A 17794-nucleotide genomic window follows, 5' to 3' on the forward strand; every position below is an offset into this window, starting at 1 on the left:
AGGCCTCCAGAGGAGCAAAACAGTATCAGTCTAAAAACCGATGTTTTTTTTGTCTTACCATTGGGCATGGTAAGAAGGATTGTCCGAAAAGGCAAGCGGAGCAAGTCTCCAAAGAGCCTTCTGCCGCAGTATCCCGTGCTCCTCCAGACCCGCCTACTACCGCCAATGCGGTTCAAATCTTACCTTCTATGCATCCCATGCCATCCGTGGTACTTGATGCTAAGCAGGAGGGTGAGGCAACAACCACACAGAAAAGCTTGATCCGAGCTTATGACTCTGTCAAGGGCGGACAATTCATAATCCTTTTTGACTTGGGCAGTTCTAAGGACGCCATCTCGCCCCAGTTGGCTACCAACATGAGCTGTACCTTAGTGCCCTATCATTTGGAGGTAGACGAGTTTACACCTGGTATCCACACCCACATGTCTCAACACACACAACAGTTTTCTTTTCAAGTTCAAAAGGCCTCATTCCAGCGAGATTTCATTGTCTCACCTCTTTTGGGATGTGACATGATCGTAGGAATCCAGTGGTTTCGTCAGTATGAGCCTATTCCCAATTGGGGGCAAGATACCTTTATTATCTCTAAAGGTTTTCCTAAGCCTGTCATGATTCGGGGAGATAGGAGCATTCTTGGCATTCCTATGATTTCTCATCTCCAGGCCCGACGAGCTATCCGCAAGGGAGTAGAAGGAGCATTGATTTATGCTCAGATGGCTTCTATCTCATCGATAACCGCTGTCTCATCATCTTCAGTCCCTCAGTTGGCAGATCTCCGTTCTCATTCAGACATTTTTAAGGATGATCTCCCACCCAGTATCCCACAGTTAGCGAAACCTCCTAGCAAGTTTCCCTCTTGTCTTTCCAAGACTTTCAAGGGCAAGCTAGAACAGCAATCAGTTCTCAAACATTTGAAAACTGTTCCTTATGAACGCATTTTCACAGTCACCACAGACCACCAAGCACTTCAGTGGCTCCCGACGATGCCAAGTGCCCAGTGGAGTAATCAGCACACTAGACAGGGTCAGCTCTTCCACCAGGTTGGAGAAATGATCAAGTACATCCCTGGTCAGCATAATGTTCTTAGTAGAAAGACCGGCATCCACACCAGTCAGGAGTCTACCATTCTCAAAATCTCTGGAAAAGACTTAATTAGCATAGAAGATCAGTATGTCGATTCCGCAAAGTTTGGTACTCAACCCAGTTTGGCCCTCAATTTTGAGCCTAGCCATTATTCAGTTCACAAACATGCAAGTAAGTTTAGACGAGATATCCACTTCAAAGAAGGGGATTGGGTCTATCAGCGCATCATGAAACAAAGCTTGAAACAAGTGGGCAAATGGTCCCAAGCTTTCATTCCGTAGTTTTGGCCCTTTTCCAATAGTTAAAAACTTAAGTGATGTCTCCATGAAGTTAAAGTTGCCTACCAGTTGGACAATGCATGATGTTTTCCATGTTTCTTGGCTAAAACCATATGTTAGTCCAGAAATGTTTGATGTTTCAGATGAACAGCAGCCAGACGTGGTAGACGAAGCAGAAGTCATCGAGCCCGAGCAGATCCTTCTTCATCGTTGGAAGCATGGTTCCAGTCGACGGATACGTCAGTTCTATACGAAATTCCGAGATCGAGGTACCCACGAAGCCGTATGGCTAGACGAGGAGTTCTTCCAGGAGTACCCCCAATTGTTGGCGGACTACTTGGAAGCCATGAACCTGCCGCCAAGCTAAGCAGAAGGGAATGTCACATGCACTCTGCACTCAGTGCATGATGACAAGATGGCTCATCATCAGCAGTGCAACATCTGTATATTATTAGAACCCAATAGGATGATATTTGTCGTATGCCGTGACCCCATTGTATATCCTCAGTCCAAGATAAGTCAGGCACGAGCTACGTAGGTCATTCCTCAGCCTTAGTCGGTGTCACGTGCATCCTGCACTTGGATGCCACATAGACATTTCTGTACAGAAGGTGCAGGACCTGGGATGGTGAACTGGTCCCATGTGAGCCCAGTCCGGGACAAGTCAGTTAGGGATCCATCTCAGTCGTCCGAGGTCAGGTGTGCATTGTCCTGCACATGAGTCCAAGGTCAGGTGTGCACTGTCCTGCACATGAAACAGTGCCAGTCCGCGCTGTGAGTCTCCCTCTGGAATGATGTCAGATGTTCTGTGTATCTAGTTTGCAACTGGATGCCAGACCTCTGTGGGCATGTAGGTTTGCATATAGAGATGGGGCCAGCCCATAGGGCTACCCCAGTGCGAAGATTTGCACTCTTAGTGTGGGCATGGGGGAGGATGTAGAACCACCCCCAAGGGGCCAGGAGGGCCCATGCTGTGCCCACCAGCCATGGCATGGGCTGGAAGGGCTGTCGGCCAGCCCTAGTGCTTCTGGACAGGCAGCCTGGACAGGCAGCCGACAGGGCTAAAAACCCTACCCAGCAGGTCGGCCAGGTGTAGGGGGCAGTCCCACACCCATGCGCAAAGTGCCCAGCAGCCTGGCACTGTCCCAGCAGGCATGCGCAGAGTGGCCAGAAACTTACATAGTGTGAAAGCATTTAATTGATAAAGACCTAGTCGTGAGGCTTTTATAAAGCTGGCCGACTGGATTATAAGGGGAGTATAAATACTCCAGCCAAGAAACAATGAAGGCATCTCATAATTCACCAAGTGCATCAAGCAAACAAGGGCCAGGACAGCCAAGAAGTTGCTAACGCAAAGGGGTGAAAGACTGAAGGTCAAGGGCAGGATTTTCCAGCCAAGAAAAGGTCAAGTTTCTGTATTTGTTTTCAGATTTACATCATTCTAATAAAGCAAATACACCATCCGTGGTGGGGGCCCTACAGAGGGTAATTGGGACCCAATACTGTGTCCTCTCCATCTCCCCCTTCTCTCTCTATTTTCTGCACATCTCCGTTCAGTTTGTGCGTTAATTCCGTCGCGAAAAGAGTGCTGATTTCTGAGTTTTGAAGTACCGATCCTTCTCCGAAGCTTTCGCATATTACAGTGGTATCAGAGCTCACTTCAAGGACAAAGATTCAGCAAAGAAAACCAGAAAATTTTCTCGCTCGTGTGGTTGGCTTTTAGACGCCGGTGGACTACCCCTTTCGGAGTGACTCCTGTCCCTCGAAGGACGGTTGGTTTTTAGCCTCCGGAAGCCTCCGGAAGTCTCCCATAGAGATAGTGGATGGTCAGATTGCGTTCTGGAAAGGAATTGCATTTTCCCGCTATGGCGAGTTTTGGCGACGAGAGAGAACCAGAACCATGGGACCAGAGTGCACCAGGCAGCCCAGCTAGGGCAACCGGCTTGAGTGTCACAGACATGTTCCAGCAGATGATGCGAGCAATCGCAGACCAAACAACCAAGTTGGATGAGCAGAAGGCACGGATTTTGGCTCTGGAGGAGCGTTCTCGCTCCCCAGCGTCGCGTTTTCCATCTCCTCCTCCCTCTCCTTCCGTATCCCAGATACCAGATCCTCGTCACAGGGACCCTCTCGCGGGGTCACAGCCGCAGCCAAGCTCCTTGCTTGAGATGCAGATGCGTGCATTGGAGATTCGACAACGAGAAGACGACGCCATGCGACGAGTGGAACACGAGCGTTACCTCAGAGCTTTGGACGCCAGATTGACACCGGCGGCGCCCTCGAATCATTTTCCCGAGAAAATGAATTTCAATAAGTATAATGGTAAACTCGATCCCACAACTCTTTATTCATGGTTGCATCAATTTGAAGCTTACTTTGCCGCGGTTAGGAAAACAGATACTGACAAAGTGATCTTAGCTAGTTGGTACTTGGAAGGTGAGGCCATTCTTTGGTGGACTCAGTGGGCTCATGCCCACACCAGAGCAGGTATGGCAGCTTATGTGTGGGACGAGTTCGTCCGCGACCTTAAGCAGCGGTTTCTACCGCCCCACTACCTTGAGCAACTCAAAGACGAGTTCAAGGGAGCGCGTCAGAACGCGCAACCAGTCCTTCAGTTTGCCAATAAAATTTCGACCTTGTGTCTGCAATTAGGCTTATCTGATACGGACAAGAAAGGGCAGTTTTTGTATGGCCTGGACACGCAAATCCAATGGGAGGTGCGTATGTTTAAGCCAGCCACCTTTGAGGACGCACTCTCGCTTGCGCAGAGTGCAGAAATGAAACACAATGGTGGCAAGCCCAAGACTTCCCAGCCGGCTTTTCCCAAGGCTAACGCCTCGGGGGGCAAAAGCCAGAACCAGACGGGGTCTTCCCTAGGACAGAGCCCGGGAGCCTCTGGCTCCAAGAACTCGAACAATGCGTCTAAGCTTACTCCAGACCAGAAAGCGGAGGCAGGCAAGACAGGTGGCAAGTTGAGTGCTGAGGAGCTTTCTCAGTACAAGAAGGAGGGTAGATGTTTCTTTTGTCACACAAAAGGACATACTTCTCGGGATTGTCCGAAGAAGCCTCCAAAGGCCGCCGCCGCCTCCACAGCTTCCGTGGTGAGCACAGCTCCCCCACAGACCCCAGCGGCTACCCCTAGTTCTTCAACCCCCGGTGCTTCAGTTGGAGCAATTATTAGCCGGGAGCTCGAAGATAAGCAGAAGGGCGCCCATGACCAGGAGTATGAGCGCAACGAATTGCTCAAGTCCTTTGGCTACATAGGTGGCCAGAGAGTCGTTGTCTTGTTTGACAGCGGCAGCACGGAGGATGTGATCACGGAAAACAGGCCGCTGGGCGTGCCCGTTTCGAGCTGACTCCGGTGGACAAATAAGTTGAGGGTTTTAGCACAGGTATGACAACGAGCGTCAAGTATGAAGCTCTAGGTGCTAAGTTAGTGATTCAGGGCATAGAGTTTGTGCGTGACTTTATGGTTGCCCCTCTTGTAGGAGCAGACATAATTTTGGGTATCCAGTAGTTTCACAAGTTTCTTCCTGATGTCAAGTGGGACAAGCACACGTTCCAGATCGATCGGAATGTGTCAAACACCCCGGTGACCATTAAGTGTGAGCCAGGTATTCCAATTTTTCCGCTCATAAGCCACTTGCAGGCTAAGCGAGCAGTCAGGAAAGGCGCACAATGTGCGATGATTTACATCCAGACAGCCCAGACGGTGGCCAGTGCTTCCCAGAAGTACTCGGTTCTCCATGAAAAGTTCCAGAAGATTTTTCTTCGGGACAGTCTCCCTCCCCAGCTTCCCCCGTCCAGACCGGAGAATCACAGGATTGACCTCCTCCCAGGCTCAGAACCCCCGAGCAAGTTTCCGAATCGCCTTTCTAAGGCAATGGAATCGGAGTTGGACCGCCAACTCCAAGAATTGTTGCAAGCCGGCTTCATCCGCCCCAGCGTGTCCCCATTTGCAGCACCGATCTTGTTTGTCAAGAAGAAAGATGGGTCTTCCCGGTTGTGTGTCGATTATCGTGCACTCAACAAGCTAACTATCAAGAGCAGATTCCCGATGCCTCGAATTGACTATATTCTCGAGAGGCTGAATGGAGCAAAGGTGTTCTCCAAACTGGATTTAAAGAGTGGGTACCACCAGGTACGGATTGTAGAGGGGGACATCCCCAAGACAGCCTTCCGTACAGAACGGGCCCACTATGAATTTGTGGTTATGCCATTTGGATTGACGAACGCCCCAGCTACATTTAACCGCATCATGATGCGTATTTTCCGGGAGTTGATTGGAGAGTGTGTGTTCATATTTCTGGACGACATACTCATATTTTCAGCTACAGTTGAGCAGCATGACATTGATGTGGAGAAAGTCCTTAAGTTGCTGGAAAGCAACGAGCTCTATGTCAATGAAAAGAAGTCGGAATTTTATCTATTCCAGGTACATTACTTGGGATATATAATTAGTGCTGAAGGCATTCGACTTGATCCAGCTAAAGTGGCCGAGATTGTTAATTGGGAAGTACCTCAGACCGCTTATGACATTAGATCATTTGTGGGTATATGCCAGGCATATTCCACCCACATTGACAAGTTTTCTGATCTCTCGACAGACCTCACCGATCTGCTAAAGGGAGTGAAAACAAGAAGGCAAAAGATTCGAATGACTCCACGAGCGTTGGAGGCATTCCAGAACCTCAAGGTGGCTTTATCAGAAGCGCCTTGTTTAGCCCTTGCCTCGTGGGACGAACCATTTCAAGTGATCACCGATGCGAGTAACATCGCAATTGGAGGTGTATTGCAACAGAATGGTCATCCGGTAGCTTACATGTCTCGTAAGTTACTACCCGCCGAAAAGAACTACTCAGTCTATGATCGTGAACTCCTAGCAGTTATACAGGCCTTGAAACATTGGAAACATTTCCTGTATGGCCGTGACTTCGAGGTTCGCACTAACCATCAGGCATTGCGCTGGATTCAGACGATGCCAAGTGCACAGTGGAGTGATCGACAACACCGCTGGAGTCAGATATTCCAGCAGTTTGGTGGTATGATTGAGTACCTTCCAGGAAAGGCCAATCCAGTGGCCGATGCTTTGAGCAGGAAGGGACAAGTATCTGCGATTCAGACCACTAGACTTGACCTTGTTGGTACAGGACTAGAAGACATGAAGCACACGTACGCGGATTCCGAGGAATTCGGTACACAGTGGGAACAGGCATTGGATGCCACAGGACCATGCCATTTTCTGATACGCGATGGTTGGCTATGTGTCATGAAGTCATTCCGGGCAGCTCTTCTCCATGATGCCCATGACGCCATTACAGGTGGTCATAGGGGCATGAATTCGACTCTGGAGAAATTAGAACGGCAATACTATTGGCCAAAGATGAGGCGTGATGTGTTTACATATGTACAACGCTGTGACATTTGTCAAAAGGTGAAAGCTCCTCGTGGAAAGAAGATAGGGTTGTTACAGCCTTTGCCAATTCCTGAGGGTCCTTTCCAGGACATTTCGATGGACTTTGTCACAAATCTGCCTCCGAGTCCGAGTAAGCGTAATACGCAGTGTTTAACTATTGTTGATAGGTTCAGCAAATTTGTTATGCTTATGCCTTGCAAGGCCAATGTGACCGCATTCGGCATTGGTACCCGATTGGCGGGATTCCTAGGACCATAGTGTCAGACCGAGATGCCAAGTTTACCAGTCATTTTTGGAGGGCATTGTTTGATAATTTTGGTACTAAGTTGAATTTTTCCAGTGCATTCCACCCACAGACAGATGGCCACACAGAGATATACAACCAGTTGGCCTTTGATGTGCTAAAGTGTTATGTCCACGATCAGCAAGGTAAGTGGGAATCGTTTTTGCCTTTAGTTCAAGCTGTTTTGAATGACTCTTTTTCTTCAGCTATTGGCAGGACTCCATATGAGGCAGCGTTTGGAAGGCCTTTCCAGTCGTTGTTAACCAGGACTTCGTCTTCAGTACCGGAGGCGAACAGAGTGACGGAGTCTTACCAAGAGATCCTAGAGTCCGTTACAGACAGATTGGCTAAAGCGCAAGAGGCCTACACTCGACAGGCCAATAAAGACCGAAGGGACATGAAGTTTTCGGAAGGGGATTGGGTGTAACTTCGGATTATGAAGCAAAGATTGAAGCAAGTGGGCAAGCGATGCCCAAAGTTGTCCTTCAGGAACTTCGGACCATTTCCCATCCGGAAAAAGATTAATGAGGTGTCTATGCAGTTAAAGCTACCTCCGAGTTGGACTATGCACGATGTATTTCATGTCAGTTGGTTAAAGCCATATGCAGGTCCACCCCCTTCAGAGGTCAAAGACGAAGCGGAACCAGACATTATTAATGAAGCAGAAGTAATGGTTCCAGAACACATCCTTCTACACCGTTTCAAGCATGGCTCAGGCCGAAGACTACGACAGTTTCTCACGAAGTTTCAGGACCGAGGAACTCATGAAGCGGTATAGCTCGACAAAGAATTTTTCGAAGACTATCCGGCATTATTGACGGATTATTTGGAGGCTATGCAGCTTCCGTCAAGTTAAGCAGAAGGGGATGTCACGTGCATCCCGCACTTGGATGCCACGTAGACATTTCTGTACAGAAGGTGCAGGACCTGGGATGGTGAACTGGTCCCATGTGAGCCCAGTCCGGGACAAGTCAGCCAGGGATCCATCTCAGTCGTCCGAGGTCAGGTGTGCATTGTCCTGCACATGAGTCCAAGGTCAGGTGTGCACTATCCTGCACATGAAACAGTGCCAGTCCGCGCTGTGAGTCTCCCTCTGGAATGATGTCAGATGTTCTGTGTATCTAGTTTGCAACTGGATGCCAGACCTCTGTGGGCATGTAGGTTTGCATATAGAGATGGGGCCAGCCCATAGGGCTACCCCAGTGCGAAGATTTGCACTCTTAGTGTGGGCATGGGGGAGGATGTAGAACCACCCCCAAGGGGCCAGGAGGGCCCATGCTGTGCCCACCAGCCATGGCATGGGCTGGAAGGGCTGTCGGCCAGCCCTAGTGCTTCTGGACAGGCAGCCTGGACAGGCAGCCGACAGGGCTAAAAACCCTACCCAGCAGGTCGGCTAGGTGTAGGGGGCAGTCCCACACCCATGCGCAGAGTGCCCAGCAGCCTAGCACTGTCCCAGCAGGCATGCGCAGAGTGGCCAGCAACTTACATAGTGTGAGAGCATTTAATTGATAAAGACCTAGTCGTGAAGCTTTTATAAAGCTGGCCGACTGGATTATAAGGGGAGTATAAATACTCCAGCCCAAGAAACAATGAAGGCATCTCATAATTCACCAAGTGCATCAAGCAAACAAGGGCCAGGACAGCCAAGAAGTTGCTAACGCAAAGGGGTGAAAGACTGAAGGTCAAGGGCAGGATTTTCCAGCCAAGAAAAGGTCAAGTTTCTGTATTTGTTTTCAGATTTACATCATTCTAATAAAGCAAATACACCATCCGTGGTGGGGGCCCTACAGAGGGTAATTGGGACCCAATACTGTGTCCTCTCCATCTCCCCCTTCTCTCTCTATTTTCTGCACATCTCCGTTCAGTTTGTGCGTTAATTCCATCGCGAAAAGAGTGCTGATTTCTGAGTTTTGAAGTACCGATCCTTCTCCGAAGCTTCCGCATATTACAGCCGGTCAGTCAGTCAGCCAAGTCCCTTAACCCACTTGGAGAGAATCATTCATGCATGTAGAGTCAGTAGAAGCCTTAGGATTTGCATCAGAAAGCACTCTACATTTTGCATAGCATGCATTCATATGCCTGTGCATCACTTAGAACATCACAGAAGCCTTAGGAAATTAACTAGGATTTATATGGTATTTTTCTAATATTTTATAGTATTTTATTAACATTTAATGCCATTATTATAACATAAAGTTTAATAACTTTATGACCAGTCAGCCAACTTTGACCGACTCCCAACTAGTATAAATAGGCAAGCCTTGTGCTTAGTTTCCCATTCAGCCCTCAGAATCCAAGTGCCTCATATCCTCAGCCCTAAGAGCATCCCCGCCTGCAGCCATAGTTCATCCAGCCCCTTTGAGAACCTGCGTTTTGCTTCAATCAACCCTAGCAGTCCAACGCAGCAGTTCAGCAGTCCCTACAGCCTTCAGGCGCAGCCATACAGTACCTCCACAGGCCCAATTCAGCAAGCAAACCTGCGTTTTCTGCATGTTCTTCAGCCGGCCTGTGTACAGTCCACTACAGGTCTTCGTTTTCAGTCCTACAGCAGTCCTCAGCCTTCTATGCATCATCCACACATGCCCCATCCATCTGGTGAAGGTAACACAGCATTCATAAGCATTTTCAGCATATTTTCATAGCTTAGAACAGTCCACTACAGTCCCTTCTCCGCCTCAGGTGTGCAGCCCTTCCTCATGCCCTTGGGAAGAGTGCATAGGCTCGAGATCAGTTCATTGTGGTGTTTCTACAGCTCTGTACAGTTCAGAGCAGGCTTCCGATCCTCCAAGATCTTGCGTTTGGCTTATCTACAGTCCACAGTCATTCTCTCTAAAGTAATAAAGCAAATACTATCTCGGTAACGGGATAGGGGGCCCTTCAGTGGTTAATTTGGGACCCAATCTGGTGTACAGCTCTCATATCTCTCTAAAGTTTGAAGTATTAAAGTGGATTGCTAAACTTGCAAAACTCAGGATGATACAGAAGACGGTGTGAGCATTTGTGTGACAGGATCCTCCAATACGAAGACTTCCGCTGCATATTACATGGCAAAAGCCACCCAACTCCATCCGCACCAGCACCCAAAAATGAGTGAGCATGTCTGTAATCCACAGGTCCTGCAGACATGGGAGAGCTCGATCCCATGCCTATGGATGGCGGTAAACACGGACTCTGGGCTCCATACCGTCCCCAACGCCGCGCTCAGGGGGAAAGAGAAGACCATCGCTCCACTCTCTGGGGTGGAAGGCCTGAAATGTAGAACCACACAGATGCACATGGGAGCCACCGGCTCCTCAAAAACATTGGCTTCCGCAATGGGAAGACATTGAAAGAAACTGTAGTCCACTGGCGGCCCCAAGACTCCCGGAGGGGGGAGGCTGGCAACTGCTTGATGGCCAAGCGATATCTATGGTGTACACAACATTGGATAGGTGATTTTCCAAGTTAACAAGTGCATATGCATACCTGGTGAATACCTAGACATTATTTTCCTTTTGTGTGAAGCTAGGTGAACATTACCTCTTATTTATGCCTGTGAAATGTCCATGGGGCCACGGACGCCCAAGCACCCTATGGACCGCATGTATGCATTGTCTTATGGGTTTTGCCAGTGGTAAGTGTCCACACAACTCAATTTATAGCCTATTTCATGTGGGCGCCCTATTTTAGCAGCCTAAAAGAGAAAAGCGAGATGCTATTTTATCTAGCACCTCTCCCTTCCAAGGTGTATGCAAGAGAAGGTAGAACCTACTTTGGAGTTCTTGAAGCTGTTTTCTTCAGTTTTGGATCCATTTAGAACTTTTCTTCTTCAATTTTGGAGATGCCAAAGCTGTTTTTCAGCACATACGACCAGAACGGACATCCATACGGATTGTGTGTACTGTATGAGCATCCGTATGACCTCTGCAGACAACACACAGTAACAGACTATTTGGTCTGATTTTGAGGTCTCTGGGAGCTAAAATCTGGTTAAAACAGGCTGGTCAAAGCAAAACAAGCTGGTCCCTGTTTTGGAGGTCAAAAACTGGTCAAAGTTGTCCCAAGTGGTAGGGGCTCATCAAGACAAGCTCGGTGGTGCATCAAGCAAGTGTGGGGAATACCCAGGAGGTGTTCCTGAATGGTTGAAGCAAGGATGGAATGCGTGTGAAGACATTGGAGGCGCTGGGAAATTAACACTAATCACTACGAGCATGCGCAGTGTGACCAGTTGTCACAGGTTCATAAGTGCTCTCAGCCTTATGGGCATGCGAGTGTTATGACCAATGGTCAAGAGCTCGTGATTGCCACCTGGCTGTGTGACAAGTAGTCACAATACTCTCGTTTGATTTGTTTGGCATATTGGTTGTATTTGGAAAATCAGGTGCACACCAGTGGTGAATCCCCAGGCACCTGCAATCTTGTACAAGGAGCTTGTTAATAAAATACCAAAAGAGGAGGGGTCGGCCCATCTTCAGCCCCTAGTATGGTGTACTCTGCAATTTTATTTGGTGGTTGTGATATGTCATGTTTTGCAACTTTTAATCATGTTTAAGGTTAAGTAATTCCAAGAAACACGCCTCCCCGTTACTTGTAAAGCCTGGTACACTTGCACAAATAGGTCCATATGCAGCCCACAATAGAAAAAGAGCATCAACAATCGGTATAAGTGCCCAACAGCAGGTACATCCAATCAAACAACCAATACCAGTACATCAAATAACAAACAGTAAATCTCCTAGTAGATCAAGTAAAACAGCCAGTACAACCTGTAAATCAGCCAGTACAGTGGGAACATCATCTGGTACAGCCAGTCCAAACAGTAAATCAACCAGTACAAATTGCAAATTAGCCTGTACAGGGCAAAAACAGGTCGGATAGCTGCAAAACACAACGTAGTACGAGCGATACGGGCTGAACAGATGCAGTACAGCCTGTACAGGTACGGTGCAGGCTGTGCGAGCGTGGTAAGGACATAGTGCAGAATTGTACGGATGTGCAAAAGAGCCGTGCATACTATACGGACATGGTCATACCACCTAAAAATCATGCATATAATATTTCTCCGAAACTGAATATATAGTCCCAATGAGATTAAAATCTACATTTTTCAGCTTGTAGATGGTCCAAAAAAAGAGAAAGGATAGCAAAATATAAAAGAATGCCTAAATATGCCAATGTTCAAGATGTCCACCCTTGTGAGTATCTTGTTCACATCACATTAAAATACAGGATGCCTATGTAAAAAATTGCCCAGCCTTTCATTCAAAGTGTCCAGTGTTTTTTGAAAGAGTCTGAACTCATCACCATAACACACACAAAAGTGTCCTCCTTATAACCTTGGTTCACATGGCCCTCATCCAGGTTTCTCCCAATGGCCTACAAGAGTGGTTCCCACTACCGTAACACAACTCCAAGTCAACCATCTCCCTGTTGTACATCATGCCCTTGTGCCCTCCAAAGCCCATCCACATATGAAATCTAAAGAATGTCTAAAATGGTGACGGAGTGTTTGTTTCACCTTCGGACTATGGCATGGAGCCTAAAGGAGAGCTAGCCAATCCCCTCCTTGATTGATATATTTATTGAACAAAGGTTGAGGCTAGTTTATATGCTACTCATAATACATTGATGGTACAGTCAGGAAACCCTAATCTTGTCATGTATGTTTCAAGCCAAGCCACTTTGGAGGATCTAAAGCTTCAAAGCTCAATGACAACAACAAGGAGATATGTGACTGGTGCGCAATTAAGGTCCCCAGATGGGCTGTGCAACCTGCAGACAGTTTCCAGAAACTTGGGAAGTAAAGGCCACAGGATGAGCAGCCAAAAACCCCGTCAAAGACACATAAGATGGGCAGCATTCGTGCCTAGAAACGGGCTTGAGGTCTATAGCTTGCAGCTTCATTGAGACTAGCACATCCTGCATAGCAATTCTTCAATATGGCATTAATCCTCCCAATTTTTTTTATTTTTTTTTATAAAAAACCAAACAAAAGTCAATCCAACAACCCAAAAGTTGTAGGCTATTAAAAAGAAGTCTAAACTCAACCCTCAACTACATACATGTAAAAAACTATAAGCAATTTTATTGAAGTGATTAGAAAAGCATGTGAAATGTCTTGGGGAGGGAAAAAGCAGATACTTTGAACTAAGCTAAACCCAATTCTCAATTAGTGCAAACAATCTTGTGAACCTTGTGCAGGTCACCAGAAGTGGCAATCCATTTTCTACAGATTAGCTCACAATCATAGATTTATAAATTAAATTGGGACAAAAGGCCAAAACAAATAAATAAAAAATGATGATGGTGACCTACGTGATCGTGGATTTGCATCGCGTCTCGTCTGCCAACAAGTCCCGCAGATGGGTCTTCCCGATTGCTAAGGCATGGCTCTGTCCCCCCCAAACAAACCCAAAAAAAAAAAAACAGAAAGAAGTAGAAATAACAGAGATAAATGCAGTTAGAAAACACGGATCCGAAATGCAGGAGGTTTTAGGGTTTCCTCGCATACAGGGAAAATGAGTTTTGCAAGAAGAAGCGAGAGCTTTTTACCTGCAAATCTTTCCATTCGGGGCGCTCGCTGACGAGGACGGCCATGGCTGTGTTATGTTTTGTGTGTGTGTGTGTGTGTGTGTGTGTGAGAGAGAGAGAGAGAGAGAGCCTGCAGCTTGAACCTCGCTTTTCGGATATTGTCCTTTTTGTGCCCCAAGCGCCCCCAATGTGTGCACGTGTGCGTCTATGACTTTTTGGAGAGGACCATCCACATCCAAGATTCAAGTGTGCAACTGCTGCCAACTGCAGCCGAGGATAGGCTTTTCAAAGGTTTTGAGAACCAATGACTACACACAATCAATGAGTCAAGTTTATGCTCTTCTATTCATGAGTGAAAATCTAGCTTGTTCTCGTGATGTTTATTTGATGAGAGCCTTCCAACATATTGGTATCAGAGCTTGATGGTTACGGTGGGAAAGAAGAGCTTTACCATGGGTAGGTTTACATGGTTTTGCCCGCCCGACCTACCTTACCATGCTCGAACGTAAAACCAGCCCGACCTACCTTACCATGCTCGAACGGGCATTTACGCTGGAGCACATAAAGCACTTTTACTATGTGCTTAATGTCAAATAAGGAAAGTCTACAAACTCATGTACATAGTTGCTTAAGACTAATAATAGATTTTTAAGTTTACACAACCTAGTGTGAAAAATGGTCATTTGTAAATGTGTCATTTTTTACAATAATCATTCCCTTGCAATAGTGTACTTGTGAGCTCTCCTCTTCCCTCTTCTTGCTTGCTTGTAGGCTATTGGATTCATGCATGCTAGACGGATGCTTGATTGAATGGGTTTGCTTGTAGGTTTCCCTCTTCCATTGGCTTCTTCTTCCCCTGCCTTTTGTGAGAGAGAACCATCACGAAGGTTCGTCTCTTTTTGCCTCCACATCTATGCATAGAGATCCCTCCCTTCACCCCATTGTCAAAGGAGCACTTCGGTGTGACAATAGAGTGAGGACACGAATGGGCAAGCTAGCGCACCCACATAGGGAAGTCGCAATTTGTGGCCCCAAGGCAAAGACCCAACAACACATGCCTCAGCGAGGCTAAAGGTAAGCTCTTGACTTGAACATATTTAGCGTCACTATTAGAGCTTAGCTCCATTTATCTATCCATTCTAAGCTATTGGGATCGTCCAATATTGCCCAGTGTTGATTAGGAAGTCACACTCCGAAAAACATACAATTTTAGAGCCTTGAATTTTAAAGTCGTTTATCCATCCATTCCAAGCTATTGGGATCCTCACCCAATATTGCCCAGTGTTGATTAGGAGGTCACACTATGAAGAACATATGATTTTAGAGACATGGATGTGTTTGTTTGTTGCTTTTGGTTTGATTTGAAGTTTATTTGCATTAGGGCATTCTATTTTCATCTATTAGAAGGGTAAAACTCTAGTTCATTGGTGATTTTCATGAAATTAGAGCCTAAGAGACTTAGATTTCATTGCTTTGACCTAAGGATTAGCTTAACAATATGATTAGAAGTAGAATCCACTCCGAAAACATGAGCACTGAGCTCCATTAGGGTGAAGTAGAGTAGGATAGTCAATTTTAGTTTATGCATTGTTGTTAAATTGGAAGCTTAGAAGCATACAAATCTATCAAAAAACACTTAATTACTTGCATTGTTGAATTGGTAGCTTAGAAGCATATAAACCTATAAAAAAACATGTAGTTACTTGGATACCAACTATTAACTAGGATTAGGACCATTAATCACACTCCATCTAAAAAATCTCAAAAAACACCAAAAACCTGGCCAAACTAGCTCTCAAATAGGAAACATGAGCCCATAGTCTCGCGCAAAAAGATATGAGTCTAGACATGTGAGCCTACAAACATGAGTCTAGAGATACCAACCATGCGCCTAGGCATATAAGATGTGAGCCTGCAAATGTGATCATGGAGATGTAAATCTAGAGGTAGATATACCTAACATTGTACGCACCAATTATTATTACCAAAAAGACTCGTACGAGCACACCTACTCCACGTCCTTTGAAGATCTTCATGTCATAGAATCTGTACCACCAACAAATTCTAAGGAATTCTTGTCCTTCACAATTATTGGGGAATCAAAGTATAATTATTAATACCCACTATAAGTAGGCCTGGTTCCTAGATTTTCATGCCCCACGTAGGCTTATCTCATAAAATGGAAGTACGTGAGCTGAGTTCATACAAAAAAGCCGTGAGCATGCACACGTGAGCCTATAGACATGACATGAACTAGATATGTGAACCTGTAGACATGAGCCTAGAGACATTGGCCTAGATATGTGGGCTAGCAAACGTGCATGGATATGTGGGCCAGTTGACATGAATCTAGACACATGGACCTATATACGTGAGCTTGTAGGCATGAATCTAAACATGTGAACCAAGAGATGTGAACTTGCACATCTGAGCCTAGCAGTAACCATTTTCAAACGTGCACTAGAAGCACTAATAAGGACCTTTGATGCAAACCCGCCGATATGGACTAATTATTAGAGACGATAACACAGTCGACTTTAGCACATCAAACCATACTTCCTCAAACCCACCTATATACGTGAGCCTGTAGGCGTGAATCTAAACATGTGAACCAAGAGACGTGAACCTGCACATCTGAACCTAGCAGTAACCATTTTCAGATGTGCACCAGAAGCACTAATAATAAGGACCTTTCTGATATGGACTAATTATTAGAGACGATAACACAGTCGACTTTAGCACATCAAACCATACTTCCTCAAACCCACCAAGCCTTTGATCCAGGCAAACAACCATCACTCAGCATAGTGCTCCTTGTTACGAGGCTATACTCCTTTGGATCCACCTCAAGCTAGGAGCTTTGGGAAGAAATAAGCTGTATTCACGAACTGGCTCTATCAACAATATCCTATATTTATGAAAAAAGCATTCAACTATTCTATCTTTGGGCGCAACTCTAGTGAAGAAGTAAGAACGGGACCAGGCCCTCAAGGTTTGCTCCCAAATGAAGCAATCAAGCCATGTTAGCCTACCACAATGTTTTAAACAATTGGTATTGGGTCTTCTTGGGTTTATCCCAAGAAGACCATGACAAGTAGCCCAACAACCACAGTTACGGCAAACCGGACATGTGTCTTTTATTATACCACCAAGGACAAGTGTTTCACAATACACCCAATAGCAAGTGCATAGCGTAAGCAAGAGTCTTGCTCTCCACATGAGCTTATTATAGAAGCGCCTTTATTACAAGTTCCAGCTCTTCTCTATTTGGACGAGAAACCGGGAACACGGGGAAGGGTAAAGGCCAGTGTCCTAGACTAACTCATCAAAGGGATCCACGAGGGCATTCACATAACATGTCCTTAGCCACGTATTTAGCATAAAACCTCAAAGCCATGTCAACAGAGGACAAGTGTCATTGAAAATCACACAACCCCATAGGGCAAGAGATTTCATGTCCTAAAAGAGATGGTTTCACAACCACCTCCCTATCGCCATGTGAATATGTAGAAGACATGCTAAGGATGGCATTTTAAATGGGAAGAGGGGTTGTAAACAAACATGGCACGTAGAGGCTCATAGTTAGGCAAAACCAAGCCAATCTCAAGGATGATTACCAAGTTTGATGGAACCAAAGATCCCATTTAGTACCTAGAGAAGTTTGATCAAATTTACGAGGCCATGGGATGGATTGATGTTCTAACAAGATCTACTCATTCAGACTTTACCTTAAAGGAAAAGCAGGCCAGTGGTTTAGATCATTAAACCCACTTGAAAGGCGAGCTACGAGGTCTTTAAACACACTTTCATTGTGGGATTCTCGCCAAATGGAGCTAGATGGAGCCCTCATTATATGCAGATCTATAACCTCAAGCAAGAGGAGGGAGAAATAATGCCATATTACATTACTAGAACCAAGTATCTCCACATGAGATTCAGCACCTAAGAGATGATTTGTCACTCACATTGATCAATTTATGATTGTTTTTAAGAGCAAGAGGCTTCATGACCATCTCTATAGGTCTAGACACTACATCTTCGATGAGTGTTGCTTGTGAGGCAATAAACATGGTAGATAATCTACAAGATAAGGATGTAGAAGTCATCCACTTAAACCAAGAGATAAGGGACACATCATCCAAAGTCTCATCAACCAAGGGTGCCTAACCAACACTAGCTAGAGTCCTCGTCAAGGACATGAGCATGGATGAGTTGGCCGAGAAT

The 17794-nt window shown here is 46.1% G+C and overlaps 1 protein-coding gene across 1 annotated transcript in view; it reads right to left on the minus strand.

Annotated features, from left to right (window-relative positions):
• The window catches only part of LOC147634290 (Sugar isomerase (SIS) family protein), a 97543-nt gene extending 83619 nt beyond the window's left edge, over nt 1–13924 (minus strand). Inside the window, exons 1-2 of the mRNA XM_086805421.1 lie at nt 13592–13924; nt 13355–13431 (exon numbers count right to left, since the gene is read on the minus strand). Coding sequence (XP_086661547.1) covers nt 13355–13431; nt 13592–13636 — 122 coding nt within the window. The 5' untranslated portion in view covers nt 13637–13924. The remainder of the gene's footprint in view (nt 1–13354; nt 13432–13591) is intronic.
• Between the last annotated feature and the right edge of the window lie 3870 nt (nt 13925–17794).

The sequence above is a fragment of the Cibotium barometz genome, chromosome 11 (genome assembly GCF_041138505.1).
Source record: "Cibotium barometz isolate CiBa-2024 chromosome 11, ASM4113850v1, whole genome shotgun sequence".
Lineage (NCBI taxonomy): Eukaryota > Viridiplantae > Streptophyta > Polypodiopsida > Cyatheales > Cibotiaceae > Cibotium > Cibotium barometz.